The sequence below is a fragment of the Hypomesus nipponensis genome, chromosome 21 (assembly GCF_054491055.1).
Source record: "Hypomesus nipponensis isolate SF chromosome 21, ASM5449105v1, whole genome shotgun sequence".
Classification (NCBI taxonomy): domain Eukaryota; kingdom Metazoa; phylum Chordata; class Actinopteri; order Osmeriformes; family Osmeridae; genus Hypomesus; species Hypomesus nipponensis.
This window is the reverse complement of record NC_140381.1, coordinates 8,658,963-8,677,500: the sequence shown is the minus strand read 5'-3', so window position 1 is coordinate 8,677,500 and position 18,538 is coordinate 8,658,963. Positions and strand designations below refer to the sequence as shown.

Genomic DNA, 18,538 nt, shown 5'->3' with positions numbered 1-18,538 from the left:
ACCAATCACCATGACGTGAGGATGATGACTCTGGACCGCAAAGACTACAAACGTATCATCTCAGGGCTGAAGACTGCCACAGCTCTGGACGTAGACATCCCCAGTAAGACCCTGTTCTGGTCCGACCACACCCACAAGAAGATCTACAGGTGAGTGTGTGTGTGTGTGTGTGGCTAATATTCCTAGAACTATTCCTAGAACTCCCATTGGCAGCATGCAGTCCTATGTTTGTGTGCCAGTCTACTTGTTTTGGGGGCATGTACTTTATGGGTGTGTGCCTGGGATGTGTGCACAATATGATGGGACCTTGCTTACCCAACAACATCACCTCACCTTTGCCCCGCCTCTTCTCCAGGACCCAGTTGGACCATGCAGATGACTCCTCCCTCCACAGCGTTGTGATTGACAGCGGGAACGGGGCCCCCGAGGGCATCGCCGTCGACTGGATCCACGGCAACATCTACTGGACCGACAGTGTCCACAAGACCATCTCCGTGGCGACCGAAGATGGTTTGAAGAGGAAGACGTTGATCTCTGAAGGCCTGGACAAACCAAGAAGCATTGTGGTGGACCCTGTCAACAAGTAAGTGCCTCCAGTGGGCTTAGGAACTATCTAGAACATTGCTATAATGTTGTTGTCCTCAGTTGCACAACAAGACAGTCTTTTGACAGAAGACTCTCCGCTCAGTCCATGATTCTGCCTAGAGGATCTAAAATCATGTATTGACGGTGAAGGGGAACTGTTTTGTCCAGTTTCATGTATTGGACCGACTGGGGAACCGATGCCAAGATCGAGAAGAGCGGGTTGAACGGAGCCGACCGCGTTGCCTTGGTGACGGAAAACATCGCGTGGCCCAACGGCATTACTCTGGGTGAGTGGACCATGGGAAATTACCGCGACGAAATTCACCAAGACTTTGACCCGACCGTTCCAATCCAAACCGAAGGGTTTGAATGGTGCTCATAATGTCTCTTCTCTCTCTCTCTCTCTCTCAGACATGGTGAATCAGCGTTTGTACTGGGTGGACTCGAAGATGCACGGGATCTTCAGCATCAGCACTGACGGGGGAGCACCCCACACCCTCATCGCCAATGCGGGAAAGCTGCCACACCCCCTCGCGCTCACCGTCTTCGAGGTGAGTCTGACCGGGTTTCATCATCTCCATGGAAGATTGCAATAGCGGGTTAAACAAGAGATATGGGTGAATTGTTACTCCAACCGAACCGGAGGCAATTATTTCAAAATCTCATTCCCATAAATCCTTCCTCACGATAAGCCCCCCTGAGCAGCTTAGCTCGCAGGTCAATACCATTCTCACTGTGCTTAGAGGATACTGAGAGGGTCCCAGCCTTACGTACGCTAGTTCTGTTAATTAGTTTAGCATAGCCAGCCAGCTTTGGATGTATTACTGTCCAGAAATCCAGTCTGGTGTTAAGATGAGACCAAGCTTACCAACTTTAGGCCAACAGATTTATTTTCTACGTCTAAAGGCTAGCAACCAAAAAAATGCTAGCTAGCTATTTTGTTTCAGTAGTGCTACAGCGTGAGCTGTTTTGAGTAACCTAGTGTTTGTCTTTTACATTTCTTTTATCATAGGACCGAGTTTACTGGACTGACGTCAGCACCAACACGGTAATGAGTGCCAACCGCCGTACAGGAAGTGATATCAAGGAACTTGCAAAGAACCTGACGCAGCCTGAGGATATCGTGTTGTACCATGATCTCAAGCAGCCCAACGGTACGATAGCCAGTCATGTGCTTCCAACCTGATATGACCGGTTGGAGCTATAGTTTAATAAGTGACTTAAGTGACTCCACATGTGATCTAACGCTAACTGCCTTTCTCCTTCTTTGTCTCCTGCAGGAACCAACTGGTGCAGAGAGAGTAACCGTATGAATGGTGGTTGTGAGTTCCTGTGTCTCCCTGCCCCCCAGATCAACCAGCACTCCCCCAAATATACCTGTGCCTGCCCCGACAACATCATCCTGGCCTCTGACATGAAGAAATGCGAGTCAGGTAGGTTTCATGTCCTCAGTTGTGAAAGGAAGCTATGTGTGACTAACTAACCTTTGACCTTTGTTAACATTTCACCTTATTGCAACCCTATCAGTTGAACAACCCATGGTGCCACCTGTCGGACCCAAAACTGAAGCCCCAGCCCTGCCCAGACAGCCTGAACCTGCCACCACTACCACAGCAACCTCCACGACCACGTCCTCTCTCCCCCGCGTACATTCTCAGGATCCGAAAAGTAGCTCCACCACTCAAAACCCACTGGAGACCATCGTGTCAGCCAAAGGTAGGCCTCTACGTCACAGCAACTGCATGCAAGTCTGTTACAAAAGACTAATACACATGTACTAAGGGGGACAGGTGTCTGAAATGAACCGTGCTGTTTTGTTTTCCTTTTTTCAGGAAGCAGATATGCTGCCATCCCAACAGAAGCCAATTCATCTCATCCTACTGCTCTCTATGTCGTGTTGCCACTGAGTGAGCATCCCCTTGTTTCTTGTCTTGGCAGTTGCAACAACATGGCACCCTGTGTCCTTTCTGTTCCCCTGTTGTCCAACTGACATTTGGACCTTCTCTCTTCCCGTAGTGGTGTTGTGCTTGGTGGCCTTCGGTGGCGTGTGGTTCTGGAGACACTGGCGGCAAAAGAACACCAATACCATCCACTTCGACAACCCAGTTTACCAGAAGACCACCGAGGTCCACGAGGACGAGGTCCACATCTGCCGGAGGCAGGACCATGAAGGATATGTTTACCCAGAGGTAGGTTCACGCTCCTTATTGTTCGGAACACAACCTAACGTTAGCCTCGACCGACGGCCGTCCTTCCTCGTGGACCTGAGGGACTTCAGGTGTTATCAAACGGGCTTAATCTACCTGATAACGATTTCATGGGAGAGTGTGTCAAATGATGTCATGTCTGAGGTGTTGTAAGATGTTTTGAAAATATTTGTTTTTTTTTCCTCACTTTATAGAGACAGGCTGTGAGTCTGGACGAAGACTTGGAGTGACTCAGAATACTTGAAAAAGACAGAAACTGAAGAATATTTAAATTGATGTTTTTTTAATTTTTTTTGAAAACGTGAGCAAATGAAGGTCTTTCCGATCCCTGGTAATGCTGCTGCTGCTGACTCATCCTCTCCACACTCCGATGACCTCATCATGGGGCTTGCTGTTTTGACCTCAGCACTGTGCCGTCCAAGACTCAGAAGGAAAACCTCCGAATGAAGAGAATATGATATATGATATAGAAAAGGAGAGAGGGAGAACATTTCTAAAGGACAAATGGAAAACGACTTGAAGAAGACAAAACCATCCGTGAGCTTCTGTAGGGCGTGTCCTGGTTTAAGTGTGTGGGACCATGGCTGAAGAAACCTCCGGAAGCCCTTTTGTAAGAAGTTTTTTTTTTTGGGGGGGGGGTTGAAAGCTATACTACAAATGAAGTTTAGTCCTTGTTTTTCTGTAAAATCTCTTTAATTTAATCAGACATTTGAGGCTGTACGAAGACCTATTGATCTTAAGAGAGATGGTATGGACCAGAATGCAACCATTTAACACGGCTTTAGTTATTCTGTTTATATTAGGTTTTTGTTTTGCCTGTTTTAGCCAATACCAAAACTAGTAAGGAAGATCAATGTTATTATTCAATACCATTGATGTTTTCTTGACATGCTAACATCATATTCAAGGGTGGTTACTATTGTTGACTTGTGAACATTGGTACTTGAAGACACTATTGCCTGATCAGCTCACAAGGTTGAAGTGCATGTTGTGCACAACATTGTGGCACCTTGACACCAGAGATCAACACAGTTTAGTCTGTGAATGCTAATGGTCATTGGGTTACGGTTGTTCTGAGCCGTCATGTGTCCTTAGGGAAATCTTGAAGTCTGTGGTTTCTCAATCTACACTGTTCTTAAAGGCCTTACTACAGTCTCCATCTTTGAACTATTTTACCAACTACGGTAATTATGGCCTTCTCATTGTGCCTCGCACAAAACACATTTTGTTTCAACCAGTTGCCTTGTTGCCGAATTGTGTAGATTCCATTCTGATATGAATAAGTTATTACGGTTATGTTTTGGTGTGTATGGTTATGTTTATGTTTTCAAGAGTAGCGGAGAACAGGGACTTTCAGTAATGTGTGGATTTTATTATGACCCTCATCGTGTCACTCTGTGATCTCTGTGTTGTTGCGGTTTCTTGATGACCAGTAACAGACATTAAGTAGAAGAAATGTTATTTTAAATTGCTTTTAGGTATAAAAAAAAAACAAATTTCCTCATGAGTTAGGTGGGGGCTTGTAACGTGGATAATCTGTAATCATGAAGGAAAACTGTTGTTCAGTTAAACCTTTGCCCTTGGTGTTCCCAAAACCAATGAAGAAAATCGGTTTTGTGACTTTTAGCTTGATTATTTTCTTTTTGAGTTGTGTTAATAGTTTTATAATACTTTGTAAATACTTACTGTTGCTTCGCCTTGTTCAGTTTTGTATATTGTAAACCTTGAATGTTGTATATATTGCAGATTCATTTATTTATTTCTATACAGGCCTTGTAAAAACATTACATTGAGAGTTATCAGCTTTAATCGTCCTCTTTCTTGTGTACATGACGTCCTCGAACTCGAAAATATAAATGTAATTATTTTATGGAATGTAACAGCTTTAAACCATTGTACCATCATATGACAGTGGTGAAAGTGAAAACGAGTTTTCTGGGCTGAGTGCAGAAGCTGTCTGTTACGTGCAAATTGTTAGAATCTTGTCTATTTAGGTTGTTATTGTGTTTTTCGATAAATAAAATATGAATAATTGAATATTTTGACCTGTATCTCTTACTTTTCCTGCACACAGTCAAGCATATCTGTGTTCATATCACATGCAGTTGACCAGCAGTTTAGATGAGGAACCACTCAGAACAATTTGTGCTTTGTTCCTGGCAGCACTTCGCATTGTCACAAGACTCTGATGGTGTGATGGCTGATTCGGAAGCTGTGGGTTCTCTGATTCTATCTTCATCTGACTGCTCTCTGTCTTTGTCTACTGTGAAACTAGATTGATCAAGTTTGGTCTATTCACAAGATGATTTTCTTCTAAACTTGATTGGAATTAATGTTGATGAAGGGTTTGACTGGACATCTTTATTGATTGACACCAAAACCCATAAGAGATTGAGATGAGTATGAGAATTTTGCAAATAGTTCACATACATCTTTATTGATTGACACCAACACCCAAAAGAGATTGAGATGAAAATGAGAATTTTCCAAATAGTTCACATTGTTTTGTTCACGTTAACTGCTGAGATACTGCCTCAAGACAATTCTGGAACAGAAAGAATCAGTTGAACACGTAATCTATTAACCATTCAAACAGGCTTAGCTCATAATTATCTTAAAAGGATTACATAGTGGTGAGAGGGCTGAAAATTAACCATGAACACATTGAAACATCTCTTAAATTCATGGAGTGGTGTAGCGGTAACTAAGAGATGCACAATTGTTGCAATAACAAAAAAAAAACTTCCACCCTGTTTGTTGTAAGTTTAGATTTTACACCAAAACCATATCTGAACACATAACCATTTTTTGTTCATTTGTTTGTGTAAAATTAAAGGATTGTTCTTTGGATCTAAAGAAGGTGAAAAAAACTGTGCTTAATAGTTATTCACAGCAATATAAAAAATGTTTAACAGAATTCTTCATGCCCTCCACTGCAAAAAATGTGTGTTAAGCATCTTCTCAGCTTGGGCGGTAAGATTGCTTGGTGGTCTGACACACACCGCCACAAAACCACCCCTACCCAACCAGACCCCACCAATCATCATCCATAATTCACGACAAATTACTGGTTCCGCCCATTCACAATACACCGCATCAGCACTCTGCTTTGCATAATACATCAGCATTGGATACAGTAAGGAGTCAGGAGGTGACGGAGTGACATCAATAGCTTTTTATCCTGTGTTGAAGGGGTTCTTGTATTGTATAAAGCCCTGCTATAGTATTACACTCTCCATTACCTATGGTCTACAGCACTTTAAGGTCTACAGAACTTTACCCTTAATGTAGAACAATTATTGTGTGATACCCTTTATATCTTATTTAGGTCTCACTGTGGTTTATGTCAGTGGCTGAAGGTACGTAAAGAAATAAATGAAATGTCACTTAAAATGAGTGTGTGTGTCACTGGAGTATTTCAGGGACACACCTCTTCCTTCCTGTCATTGGAGACACTTTTACTCAATACGAACACCCTTCTAGGAAGAGGACGTAACAGCAGATCCTGAGCACTGCAGATTGTTGGCAGGGCCTGAAGGGTTAAACTACAAATCTACTTCACATTCCTGAGCCCAAAATGTAAAAAAATAGATCAACAAAAATGACCCTGCTGTCAAGCAAACCTGCATTCAGAATACTTTTCAGTACTGTCATCAGAACACAAACCACGACACAGCTTTCTCTGAGAACAATTCTTTAATCTTCATCATTTATCTATCGAACATACTGTAAAATCACCAAACTTCTCTTTCTGCCAATAGCTTTTCAACCATAAACCATTAAAAGTCCCCCGGGTGCAAGACTAAAACCTATATTGTGTATTCATCTTAACTAACTTTGCCTATTATATATATTCCCCCAAAACTAGGGAATGTCATCTATCAGTCATCTAACACATACTTCACTAAGAGTGCAATCGTAGGACTGTGTAAACCCAGCCTGACCCCACCTCTCAAGGACAAGGCTTTTTGGTCAATATGTGACAGCCGAGTGGAATGCAGTCTGACCAGGACTACATTCCTCATAAAAAAAGAACGCTGTGTAAAGATGCCTGTCACATCTGATAGTGGGCCGGCAGTATCACCGAAGTCACACCTTCAGTCAACTCTGAGGGTATTTCTCTTTAAGGGAATTATACAGTATCTATGAAGAATCAATCTTTTCATTTATAATTTAGGTAGAGGGCTTTTACATCTATACATGATATACAGTCCTGCTTTTTGTCTCAGTTATTGTATGTTTCGTTTTTTGTTTATCCTTTTTTTTATTCAGGGCAATAATTGAGACTTGCACCTCTTTTTGTGGGTAGTTGAAAAATGCGAAATAAAATAACAAATACACAATACATGAATGAAATGATCAACGGTTGATAATAGAAAAATGCAAATGTTTTGCGGGTGAAACTCTACTTGATATTAAAATAATTAATTGATGTGCACAATTAAAACCTTTTGTGCACATCAATGGTCTATCCCACAGGCGTATCCACCTGCACCAGCAATGCTGTCGACAAACGCTTGTGTTCATAACCATTCAAATTAGTAGCACAACAACACCCTGCTCGCCCTTCTTTAGAGCTAAAGATACACCCCTGAAACCCCTGGTGATTAATAACAACAGGGACAACATCTCTAATGTTATCTCTGCCTCACCTCACTATTTACATATGAGCCTTTTGCCGGACACCATTGGATGGCGTAGTCCCGAAGGGGCGGAGTTACAACTCACACCACACTGAGTTGTAGCCAATTGGGAGTGTCCGGTGACATGATAATGGGAAGTGAATGAGACGTCAGAGTTTCCCAGCCAGGTTACCACACAGAGAACTGGTTGTACTGGATGGAGATAAGTGACAACAATAAACCTTCTCAGCTCAATTTTGAAGCCAAACGTGCCAAACCGGCATGGTTTCACATGCTGAAAGGATGGGAGGATGTCTTAGACTGACACATTAGTGTCTCTTTCTAGAAGTCACCATAAGCTTTGACATCTGAAAGGCTGGTGAGCAGCATCTCTGTGGTTCCACTAATAAGCTTGGAGCTGTTGACCTTATTAGCTAGAATTGAGGTTTGAATTTGAAGTCAAGTGAGTGTGATGGTACAAAGTCTGTTTACAGGTTTGACCACTGACATTTAATCCAGATTTCCTTGAACAGATGAAAGACAGAGAGGAAGACTCCAGGCCATTCCGAAGCAACTTGGGCCCAAATAGGCCTTCTGTGATAGTAATTATAACCTCAACGTGACCTTCAGAATCAGTCTGTATATCAAATGAACAATATAAGTGAATCAGTCTTAAACATGTTCCTGGCCTGAGGTTAGAAAGCTGAACATTGTTTCCGTCCCAGTCTGACCTACAAAAAGATCAATTCTATATGTTTGAGAAAGAGAGAAATAAATTTAGTGAGAGAGGGAATTGGAGCCAGAATATTGAGTTAAAGGGGGCAGTGTTGATGTTGACGTGTTTCCTCTGGTGCTTCCTGTTGGGGGGTTACCACTTTTTCTTTTTCAGCCTAATTCATTTGTCTGAAATGTATTCAATAGGTCACAGTTAATGAATATGGAATGTACCTACTTGCAAAACTATGTGAATAGGTACAGTACTGCAAACAATGAGTGAGCAAAAAGGGAAACAAAGCAGTTCCCATCTGGGGCTTTCTTATATTGCCCCGTACAGCAACTTAAAACACGTAATAGCCTAACAGATAAAAACCATTGTGTTCTAGCAGTGTTTCAGTAAGGCAGTCCCACCCATTCTACAGCCTACATGTGAATGTCAACAGCAGGCTAAGATGCTTATGAAAACTGAACTGTCAGGCAATGGAAGAGGGACATCTATATTGACTTGAGTCTGACCCTCGCGGACACTCCTGCCTTCTGAACTGAAGTCATGTTATATTTTGTCACGTCTCCCATGAAGAGTTGATAAGAGTTGAATGGATGGGTGGAGAGGGGACAGACTGGGATGTAGGGAAAGTACTAGAGGAGGCTTGAATGAGGAAAGGTAATGGGGTGTGGTGGGAACCTGTTTATAGAGAAAGGGTTATGGGTTTAGAACTAAGCTTCAACATCAAGTAAGATATCTGCAGTTTTAGGATACAGGTTTAGGGTCGGGTGGCTTCAATGGGGCCCGAAAAAAGATACCCTCATGACGAGTAAAGGACTTTTAAAGTACAAAGGTCAAAGTTCTTGGAATGTATCAGAGTAATATCTGGCCAATGAAATTCAGCATAAAATAATCCAAATGTTATCACGCTGGTATATTTTTAACTATAGTGATCATTTGAAAACGGGCAGTAACATATTCATTTTTTAAATGTATTAAAATAAATCAAATGTTATATTTCGCTTATCATTGTATATTATATCTGACTAGGTTTCAACCAAGATTGTAAAACTTGAATCTTCTGAATTCTGAATATACCCCACGTTTTATTGCTGTAAATCATTAATGGCCGCGTTTCCCAGATTCGTTAAGAAGCTCTTAAGGGTTAGCGCTAAGAACTTCTTAGGAACATTCTAAGAGGCACTCTGGAATGCTCTTAGAACGTTCCTAAGAAGCTCTTAGCGTTGAGAGCTTCTTAATGAATCTGGGAAACGCGGCCAATATCCATACTGAATTATGAACATGGGATGCCCTCTCGCGGATTTTATGAGAAGTGCAGCATTTCTCCAACAGGTGCTTTCAGCCATAGTAAATGTTTTACCTGAACCAGTGACGTCGACACATTCAGGAAAAGGAGCGGTGGAGCCAATGCACCATTAAAGAAATACCCTTCATTTGGAAAACTTTAATGGCGAATAAATGCGTTGGTTTCACTTATATTAGTATTTGGATACTTTAAGAATATATGCTTAGTATTGTGGTATATAAATAATGTCGGCTTCTGCTATATTTGTATTGGACTTAAAAGGAAAGGTAAGATCAATTCTCACACTGACTTTGCTGATTTATAACGTTTTACATGGACAGCCTACGCATGAAAAGGGCGAAATTGTTTCCCCAATGTTTTGGTTAGGCTTTAGGACAAGTTTCCAACCGTTATTGTGAAACGTGAATACCTGTCCAAGAGTCATACCAATTGTATAAGTAGCTTGTTAAAGTTCCATTAATCGTTAAAGAGAGTAACTTCCGTAAGTTAGGTAGCCTAAATGTAAATGTTCTGCTCCTGCATACCTGTGCTGTTCGAACAGGTTGTAAAAATAATTAATAAAATAAAGTCAGTTAAGGTGAAACGGTGTGACTTTTATATGTATGTTGCCTGCACTGACAGTCATTTTGACAACAACAGTGTGGGCCTGTTCAATTTGCGAAAATGTGTCTTAGCCTACTGCATAGTTAGGTATAGGTAAGTCAAGCTGATTTGTTCAAGCTTGCGAGGTAATTTGACCTTTCACAACGAAAGAGGAGAGGCAGAGAACGCAGTTTCAAGTGACACCTGTCGCTTTAGTGCATGCAGACAGGTACAAGCATTCCATAAACATTTTAATATAGTTCAAGTATAAGTCAAGTCAGCGACTTCAGTCCCATCTATACAGCCAACGTCAATAAGCTGTTAAACTTGCATGGACTAGTATCTTAATTTGGCATCTGGTTTTGCATAGTAATTTCCGTATGTGTTCTTTCTCGTCTTGGTTGAGGGATAGAATGGAGTAGTCTGTAAAGGATATTTTGAGTTCACTTTCACTTATACCAAGTCAAAGTAAAGTAATTATTAGTTATTATCATTATTGAACACTATGTGTTCATTACTGTAAACCTTACTTCTCACTCCTTGACCTCAAATGAAATATATATATATTATTGTTCTTTTTGATATCATCCCCCTTAGGTGTTGATATGTCGGAACTACAAAGGCGATGTGGACATGTCAGAGATCGATCACTTCCTGCCCCTGCTAATGCAACAAGAAGAGGATGGTCTTATCTGTCCAATCATGGCCCATGGAAGAGTCCACTTCATGTGGATCAAATACAGCAACCTGTACTGTATCCTTTTCACACAGTAGTTCCAAGTAAAGTAAAACGTTATCAAATGTTTTCTTGTTCTTCAAGTTCTTGTCGTTGCTGCACTTGTCAACATGGCGCCAGCCATGAATTTGCTCCATTTTCAGTATTACATTTGTCCTGTAAATAAGATGCTTTGTAAAGGAAAAGGACACGGGCAAAGACAGAAAAACAATAAATGATGCATTTGCTTGTGTGGGTATTGTACACAATTGTCCTTGACATCATTTATGTAAAGTGGTAGCAACTACAAACAAGAACTCAAATGCTTCCCTGGTCTATTCCTTCCTTTATAAATTAGTTGAGGTGAGTTGAGGAACTCCTGCATATCTTAACACACGTCCATGTTAAGTCATATGTTATTGTTATTATTATATGAGTCCCTGTGTGCGTGTGTGTTCATCCAGGTCTTCACAGAGTACTTTAAAGAACTGGAGGAAGAGAGTATTCAAGACAACTTTGTGGTGGTGTATGAGCTGCTGGATGAGCTGATGGACTTTGGCTTTCCCCAGACCACTGACAGCAAGATCCTGCAGGAGTGAGACTCAGCACATCACACACACACACTGTTCATTAATCCGGAGCGGTTGTATGAATGGCCAGTGTCTAGTAAGCTGACATTTTGTTCAAATATGCAGCTCTGGAAAAAATGAAGAGACCACTGCACCACCTTTTTCTTTCCTCAAACAAATAATTAGATTATGAAAGTTTTGAGTGAGGAACAGAAGGGTTCAACTTGCAGTGACCTCTTAAAATGAACCCATCAAAAAGATACTCCCCAACTTTTTTGGGAAAATAGGAAAGGAAAAATAGGAGCAAGGAAAGATAAAGTTGCAGTGACTCTTAACCAAGTCCCTCATTACCCATTAGGAAGTAGAACATAGTAGTTTTAAATAATGTCATATGCAGGTACATCACACAGGAGGGCAACAAACTGGAGGTGACCAAGACCAAGGTCCCCACAACTGTCACCAACGCTGTCTCCTGGAGGTCAGAGGGCATCAAGTACAAAAAGAATGAGATCTTTATTGACGTCATCGAGTCTATTAACGTACTGGTGAGTAATGTTACGACACTACGATAGAAGTAGAGAAAAACTGACAGTTGACAGTGATTTTGACCAAATTCCCACCATGGATGGATGGCCTCTGTCATGCATGCTGTTAACAAGAAATACTTTATATAGGATTCATAGTTTTGGTAATCAAGAAGATTTACAACCATTACAGGTTAGACAACTAGAAAACAAGGCTGAACCAAGCAAGTCCAAAAATTCCAACGTACCTTGTCACAAATGGCAAATAAACTTGAAAACTGGACACTTCTGTCTAATGGCTAATAATGTTTCTCATCGTGATGCATGTGAGGAAGGATGTGGCCCCTGTTTGTCCTCTAGGTGAATGCCAACGGCAGTGTGATGAGCAGCGACATCGTGGGCAGTATCAAGCTGAAGACCATGCTGTCTGGCATGCCTGAGCTAAGACTGGGGCTCAATGACCGGGTGCTCTTTGCCCTCACTGGCCGTAAGTACAGCGCACCCGCTCTCACACACTCTCTCTCTCTCTCTCTCTCTCTCTCTCTCTCTCTCTCTCTCTCACACACACACACACACATATGTACACAGCACGTGAGCCGGACATATGCAGACCTGTTTGTGTGTGTATTGCGCTCAGGTGACAAGGGGAAGACGGTGGTCATGGAGGACGTCAAGTTCCATCAGTGCGTGCGTCTCTCGCGCTTCGAGAGCGACCGCACCATCTCCTTCATCCCCCCGGACGGAGAGTCCGAGCTCATGTCCTACCGCCTCAACACGCACGTGAGCCTTTGCCCTACGCCTCCGGACACGCGCCAGCGAAAAGTATTTGGATTCACGTGTGCAGTTGATCAAACTCTAACCCCTAATCTCACAGGTGAAGCCATTGATATGGATCGAGTCTGTCATCGAGAAGTTCTCCCACAGCAGAGTGGAAATCATGGTCAAGGTAGAGTATGACTGATACTGAAACCGTGCAATGGTTTTCCACACATAAAAACACTTAAACTGTGAACATAATGCATATAAGACCTATAGGGACCAAATGTATAACTGTATTGTCAAATGTGCACACTATAAATTGAATTTAAATGTTATGTAAATTCACGATGGATGCTAGGTTGAGCTAGAGATAGAACAGGACGGTAAATGAAAGGCATTAACGCTCGGGAACTCATCGAAACCATGTGTTATTCTTGAGTGGACATCGGCTCTGTGTTGTGTTCTCCAGGCGAAGGGTCAGTTTAAGAAGCAGTCCGTGGCTAACAATGTGGAGGTGAGGGTACCGGTGCCCAGTGATGCTGACTCCCCCAAGTTCAAGACCAGCACGGGCAGCGCCAAATACGTCCCTGAGAAGAACCTGGTGATCTGGACCATCAAGTCCTTCCCCGTGAGTCCAAATATACATTTGGATAGATATACTAGATAGGTTAGTACATCAGGGCTGTGCCATTTTTGGTGTTCTCTATTGTGAGGTCATTGATATTACAATGCAGTCTTGGTGTGAGAAGTGCTGGGCAAAGTTGGATGGAGTTACTCTTGTTCCAGGGAGGAAAGGAGTTCTTGATGAGGGCTCACTTTGGCCTCCCCAGTGTGGAGAACAATGAGATGGAGGGCAGGCCTCCCATCACGGTCAACTTTGAGATCCCCTACTTCACAGTGTCAGGGATACAGGTGTGTTTGCTAGCCTTGGCTACATCATTTGCCTCATTTGATTGAGCAAATTGTTAAAGCTTGTTGACCAGGGACCAGGATCATCCATATTATGTTCATTTTTATACCTTGACCCTCTCTGGCTCTGCTTTATATTTCTGATGTTCAGGTGCGGTACATGAAGATCATAGAGAAAAGTGGCTACCAGGCTTTGCCCTGGGTCAGGTATATCACTCAAAGTGGAGGTAGGCCAACTCACTCTACACCTACGCATGCTGTACAACCAATTTTTTGCATGTTAATTACAACGTTTTATTCTAGTTTTACCCTGTTTTTTTTTGTTTCGTTTTAGATTACCAACTACGGACTAACACCTAAAATGAGAATGAACCCCTCCTTGCTACCAGAGATAACTGCTAAACGATCAATTGAGAGGCACTCTTTAAAAAAATGTCTGAATTTATTTCATGTCTACCTATTTGGTTTGCCATCATGTCAATTGATTGCTTTAATCGTGTGATTATAAGTAATAGTAAAATAATATTATAGATTTTAAATCCTTCTTCGTGTGTAGATTATCGAAGCTGTTCGTATTAAAATAATTGTATGATTCAAAAAAATTCTGATGGTCATGTTTTGCTTCATTATCTCCTATTCAGAAGAGTTTGAAACAGTTGCGCCTGAAAACATTGCAAAACATTTAATTGGCGGCTTTAGTCCAAGGTTACGCAACAATGTTCTCAATGACCCGCCTTTTTTAGTAAGTGTAATTTGGAGATATACTGTCAAAAGTCAGAAATATGAATGAACTGAGTTTGGCACACATCAACGTTTACAAATCGCCCGCCTTCTGTGCTCCCTATTCTGATTCGTCAATAGTACTGTTGCCACAGTGATGGTGTAGCAACCAAGACGTAGCGCCACCCTTTCTACCATATATGGAGTGCCAGCACCCAACAGACAAGTGTTGATTGGTGGAAATATTTTCTTTCCGAATGTTTGTAAATTTTGGTTGGGCAAACTGTAGTGTTGATCTCAGCGCGCAAATTAAAGGTCCTACCGCCTTTTAAATAATTAAACTTTATTTGTTGTGATTTATTTGAAAGTTGCTAGGTTGAGCAGAGATAGGACAGGACAGTAAATAAAAAGGAAGTAACGTTCGGAAACTCATCGAAACGACAAAGGTAACTAAAGAAAGGTGGATAGATTTAAAATGTATGCTCAGTTATTCTTGTGTAGGCTGGTGTACTGTACTGTAGCTTATATAAATCGTAGACACAAATTCGAAATCGGATTTTAGTAAACCTCAAGTCGTTATATCACAAATCTCCTATTTGTGCCTGTTTTCATGGTCTGTATTCGCTTCCTATTGCTTTCAGGTAGGCTATTGTATTGAGACCTAAATGCTTTTTCGCTTTGAATCCTACTACAGTGTTACACGGCATGAACGTTAAGGCCAGAGTTACTTAAAACCTTTGGTTTTACATCAATTTTATGACCAGGAAGTTTAAGTTCAAGTTTAACGTTGTCATCGTGCCGTTGTATTCATCTTTTGAGCCACTTTATTAACAATATTAGCGAACTACCGAGTCACAAGTAGGCTACTAGTACTGGAGCTAGCTAGTTACAGCCATATAGCTCTAAAGTACCGACCGGCTGAAACACGGAGTCTTTTGACCAGCTGATGCATTGATCCCGTACATGTCTGCTGACAAACTACAGGATTAGTTGTATTGACGTTACAGAACTCATTGTCTTCCTAAGTTTTGAAGAATATATCAGCTGGCCTTAAAATAACAAGCATTTGTTACGAACTGTTGGAAAATCACCTAAAATATATCTTCTTTAATATGACAGGTCAATTCATTTGAATTTAGCGTTATATTGTGGAAAAGCTATACACACTGCCTGGAATTAATGTATTTTGATAGGCTACCCTAGCTCGTCAATAAGAAAGGGTTGGATGGTCTGAGGAGGTATCAAAAATAGTAATATTCCTCACTTAATGACTGGATCCGTATGTTTGCACCTTCTGGCCACAGTGAATTCCGTGTTTGTGTAAACCTACATGGCGAATAAAACCAAATTGTGATTCTGGACACTGTTGAACGATAATCTGACTATTTGGACAACCTAAAGTAATAGAATTGATTTAATTTACTGTTAGAGCTGACAGCAACGTTTTAATGAACGCTCTTTCATCAATACTGTAAAGGTAGCCAACATATGACAGGGAATTAAAAGTCATGTTTAGATTTTTTTTTTTTCTTGTTTCCAAATCAACTAGCCTACCTGTACAAAGTGTCAGTTTGGTGCCGACATCTCTAGGCAAAACTTACAGAGGAGAAACTTGCATTTTCCTGAATGAGGCGTTCAAATTTCTTGACATCAGATTCCCCTGGGATTTTGACGAGCATCACTTCAGCTCGATTTGCCCCTCAATGTACACTAAGAAACCTTATTTTGAAAAAGGTTTTACTTTCGTTTAAGATGTCTCCAGTTAGTTACCAACTTCTATGCAAGATAGCCAAAGCATTACAACTATAATCTGTATTCTTCCAACATGTGATACATTCTAGAGTTATTTAGCATTTAGTTAGCCTTGACCAAAAAATAATGCACCCTTCCTACAACTTTTGTATTGGTTTCCTTTTCCTTTCTAGATTGCCTTTTGTAGATGGCTTGCATTTAACACTAGCCATCTACTCGACGCAAGTCAGTAAAGACTTGAAGTAGACATTAATTGGTTGATTCCGAGTCCTTACTGTAAATAAATGGTAGAGCTAGCCTAGCTAGCGAAACTACGTTAGCTATTATAGCCAGCGGTCTGTGGCTAGCTAGCGCTTGACTTGTTAGCTCAGCCTAGCTAGCTAACCAGACTACGCTACGTAAACCGGAACTTACTATGAATTCAGCAAAGGAACTCACAATTTCCCCACCTTGCCTAACAACTATTTAACAATCTTTATGTTCCTTTGTTACAGGAATAAAACAGACAGTCATCCACAATGGTCCTCAGTCAGTATGATGTGGGCAGGAGTTTGACGACTGCGGCGGCAAGGGGGGACACGAATGAGGTCCGAAGGATGCTTGAGGAATGCAGAGTGCACCCCGATACTGTCAATGAATTTGGCAAGACCGCTTTACAGGTAATCTGTCGTTATTTTATCATTGTACATGCATTTCCTGTATGCAGATGTGCTTGTAATCTTAAATTATTAATGTAGAGACCTATCATTCTCTGTTATACACAAGGTCAGTCTACTTCTTGAGCATTTGTGCAGGTCTCAAATATCTAAGTTGTGTCTCTCCCTTTATCCATATAGTATTAATAACTGGAACCTGATCTTCAATTTCTCTGTTCTCCATGTCAGGTAATGATGATGGGCAACGTCACCATTGCCAAGTTATTACTGGAGCACGGAGCAGACCCAAACATTCAGGACCGCCAAGGAGTGACACCAGCGCATGACGCGGCGCGCACCGGATTTCTGGACACGCTCCGAGTCCTGGTGGAGTTGGGTGCCTCCGTCAACACACCAGATCAGAGTGGTGCCCTGCCCATCCACATAGCCATTCGAGAAGGCTTCCTGGATGTGGTGGAGTTTCTGGCTCCACGCTCCAACCTCAAGCACACCAACACCAGCGGACGCACTGCGTTGGATGTGGCGCGAGAGTCGTGTACAGCCAACGTTGTGGAACTGCTGGAAAGGCAGTTGGAATCTTGTAGCTTTCAGTCTTACTCTCCATCGACACCTCTATAGGGGTAGTAGGCCGTAGTGTTTCTGTGGGACAGGAGCCGGACTTCCACCCCCTGCCCCCATCCTCTCCTCCCAACCCAACCCACTCTCCTCTCAACCCGACCCTACCCACTCTCCTCTCGACCCTGGTAACTTGAATTTATTGCTGTGAGGGATGATTGTAGTTATGGCTGTTGTGGAATCGGCCAACCTTTTTTTTGTCTTAGCAGCTTATCGGAATCAGTAATTGGTGGACCTTTGGACACCTGTTTTTGCACAGTGCAATTTAGGCACCTTAGATGTTCCCTGTGAATGGGGAGTGCACACTTGTATATATTTTGTTTTTCTTTTCGATTTTGTATTACATTCTTCCTCATTTGTGGAGGAAATTAACTTGTTGATATTTGTAACTTTAGTACTTTTTGACTTTATGAATTTTGACGTGGTGTACCATGATGATTGCGCTTTGCATAGTTGTATTTGTCTTTTTTAGCTGTATTCTGAATTTTTAATTAATCTATTTATTTATGGAAATAATATTTTGTAAACAGCTACATTTATTGTGAAATGTTATTCATAGAAATACATGCTAAACTAAAACATTGACTCACTTTATATTGGAAGACTGAATCACAAAATAAAGTGTTTAACTTAAAATGTATATATGTTATTTCTTCAATTTAGAATCCGATAGAAAATATGCTGTGTACTTTGGAGTCTTTCACAATGCCATTTAGTATCACTGATTATGCCAAACAAACCTATAGTCTTCCTATACCATTCACATTGTGTGGGAATTGCAGTGACCACAAGAGGTTGCCAGTACACCAGATGATGTTGATCCAGTCTGGTGATAAAGATTTTCCAATTACAGGTGTTCTTTAAACATCTCTTAAATAACTGTTTCGTTTTCTCAGACTTGTCCTAGACACTTTAATAATCCGTTTACTCAGATGTGGCTCTGAGTCCCAGGACATAGTGTCATGCTGAATGCTTCCTCTAAAGCAGGGGTAGGCAAACCCTGTCCTCAGGTGCCGCTGTCCTGCATGTTTTAGATGTTTCCCTGCTCCAGCACACTTGATTCAAATGAATGGTCATTACCTGGCTTCCACAGCTTGATGACAACCCATTCATTTGAATCAGGTGTGTTGGAATAGGCAAACATCTAAAACATGCAATACAGTGGCACCTGAGGACCAGGGTTGCCTATCCCTGCTCTAAAGGCTCTAAGTTTTAACCTCTAAGCTTGCATCTGGGTACAGTAGCAGCCCAACCAGAGCAAGCATTGTCCATTGTATCCTTCATTCAACACAT

At 41.6% G+C, this 18,538-nt stretch overlaps 3 protein-coding genes across 4 annotated transcripts in view; all 3 read left to right on the top strand.

Annotated features, from left to right (window-relative positions):
* ldlrb (low density lipoprotein receptor b) overlaps positions 1–4,829 on the top strand; it is a 13,451-nt gene extending 8,622 nt beyond the window's left edge. The window contains exons 9-18 of the mRNA XM_084685317.1: positions 1–149; positions 356–583; positions 754–872; positions 997–1,136; positions 1,598–1,739; positions 1,866–2,018; positions 2,113–2,301; positions 2,418–2,492; positions 2,602–2,774; positions 2,987–4,829. The exon at positions 1–149 is cut by the window's left edge and continues 23 nt beyond it. Coding sequence (XP_084541443.1) covers positions 1–149; positions 356–583; positions 754–872; positions 997–1,136; positions 1,598–1,739; positions 1,866–2,018; positions 2,113–2,301; positions 2,418–2,492; positions 2,602–2,774; positions 2,987–3,022 — 1,404 coding nt within the window. The 3' untranslated portion in view covers positions 3,023–4,829. The remainder of the gene's footprint in view (positions 150–355; positions 584–753; positions 873–996; positions 1,137–1,597; positions 1,740–1,865; positions 2,019–2,112; positions 2,302–2,417; positions 2,493–2,601; positions 2,775–2,986) is intronic.
* Positions 4,830–9,556: 4,727 nt separating this feature from the next.
* On the top strand, positions 9,557–14,669 carry ap1m2 (adaptor related protein complex 1 subunit mu 2). The gene is made up of 12 exons (XM_084685645.1): positions 9,557–9,710; positions 10,624–10,780; positions 11,037–11,104; positions 11,206–11,336; positions 11,708–11,855; positions 12,195–12,321; positions 12,472–12,614; positions 12,709–12,780; positions 13,063–13,221; positions 13,380–13,505; positions 13,654–13,729; positions 13,837–14,669. Exons 1-12 carry the CDS (start codon positions 9,669–9,671, stop codon positions 13,860–13,862), a joined length of 1,275 nt encoding a protein of 424 aa, XP_084541771.1. The 5' UTR covers positions 9,557–9,668; the 3' UTR covers positions 13,863–14,669.
* cdkn2d (cyclin-dependent kinase inhibitor 2D (p19, inhibits CDK4)) lies at positions 14,530–17,861 on the top strand. Of its 2 annotated transcripts, none has more exons than XM_084685646.1 (3): positions 14,530–14,668; positions 16,469–16,633; positions 16,859–17,861. In XM_084685646.1, the coding sequence occupies exons 2-3, from the start codon at positions 16,493–16,495 to the stop codon at positions 17,246–17,248; spliced, it is 531 nt and encodes a 176-aa protein (XP_084541772.1). In that variant the 5' UTR covers positions 14,530–14,668; positions 16,469–16,492; the 3' UTR covers positions 17,249–17,861. The 2 variants fall into 2 exon arrangements, with proteins under 2 accessions (XP_084541772.1, XP_084541773.1); XM_084685647.1 differs by lacking the exon at positions 14,530–14,668 and adding an exon at positions 14,679–14,863.
* Positions 17,862–18,538: the final 677 nt, after the last annotated feature.

Coding starts and splice junctions, on each gene's coding strand:
- ap1m2 (XM_084685645.1), top strand. CDS start 9,669: ATGTCGGCTTCTGCTATATTTGTATTGGACTTAAAAGGAAAG. Junction 10,781..11,036: donor CAAATACAGCAACCTGTACT/GTATCCTTTTCA, acceptor ATTTATGTAAAG/TGGTAGCAACTACAAACAAG. Junction 12,322..12,471: donor GCTCTTTGCCCTCACTGGCC/GTAAGTACAGCG, acceptor TATTGCGCTCAG/GTGACAAGGGGAAGACGGTG.
- cdkn2d (XM_084685646.1), top strand. CDS start 16,493: ATGGTCCTCAGTCAGTATGATGTGGGCAGGAGTTTGACGACTGCGGCG. Junction 16,634..16,858: donor TTGGCAAGACCGCTTTACAG/GTAATCTGTCGT, acceptor TCTCCATGTCAG/GTAATGATGATGGGCAACGT.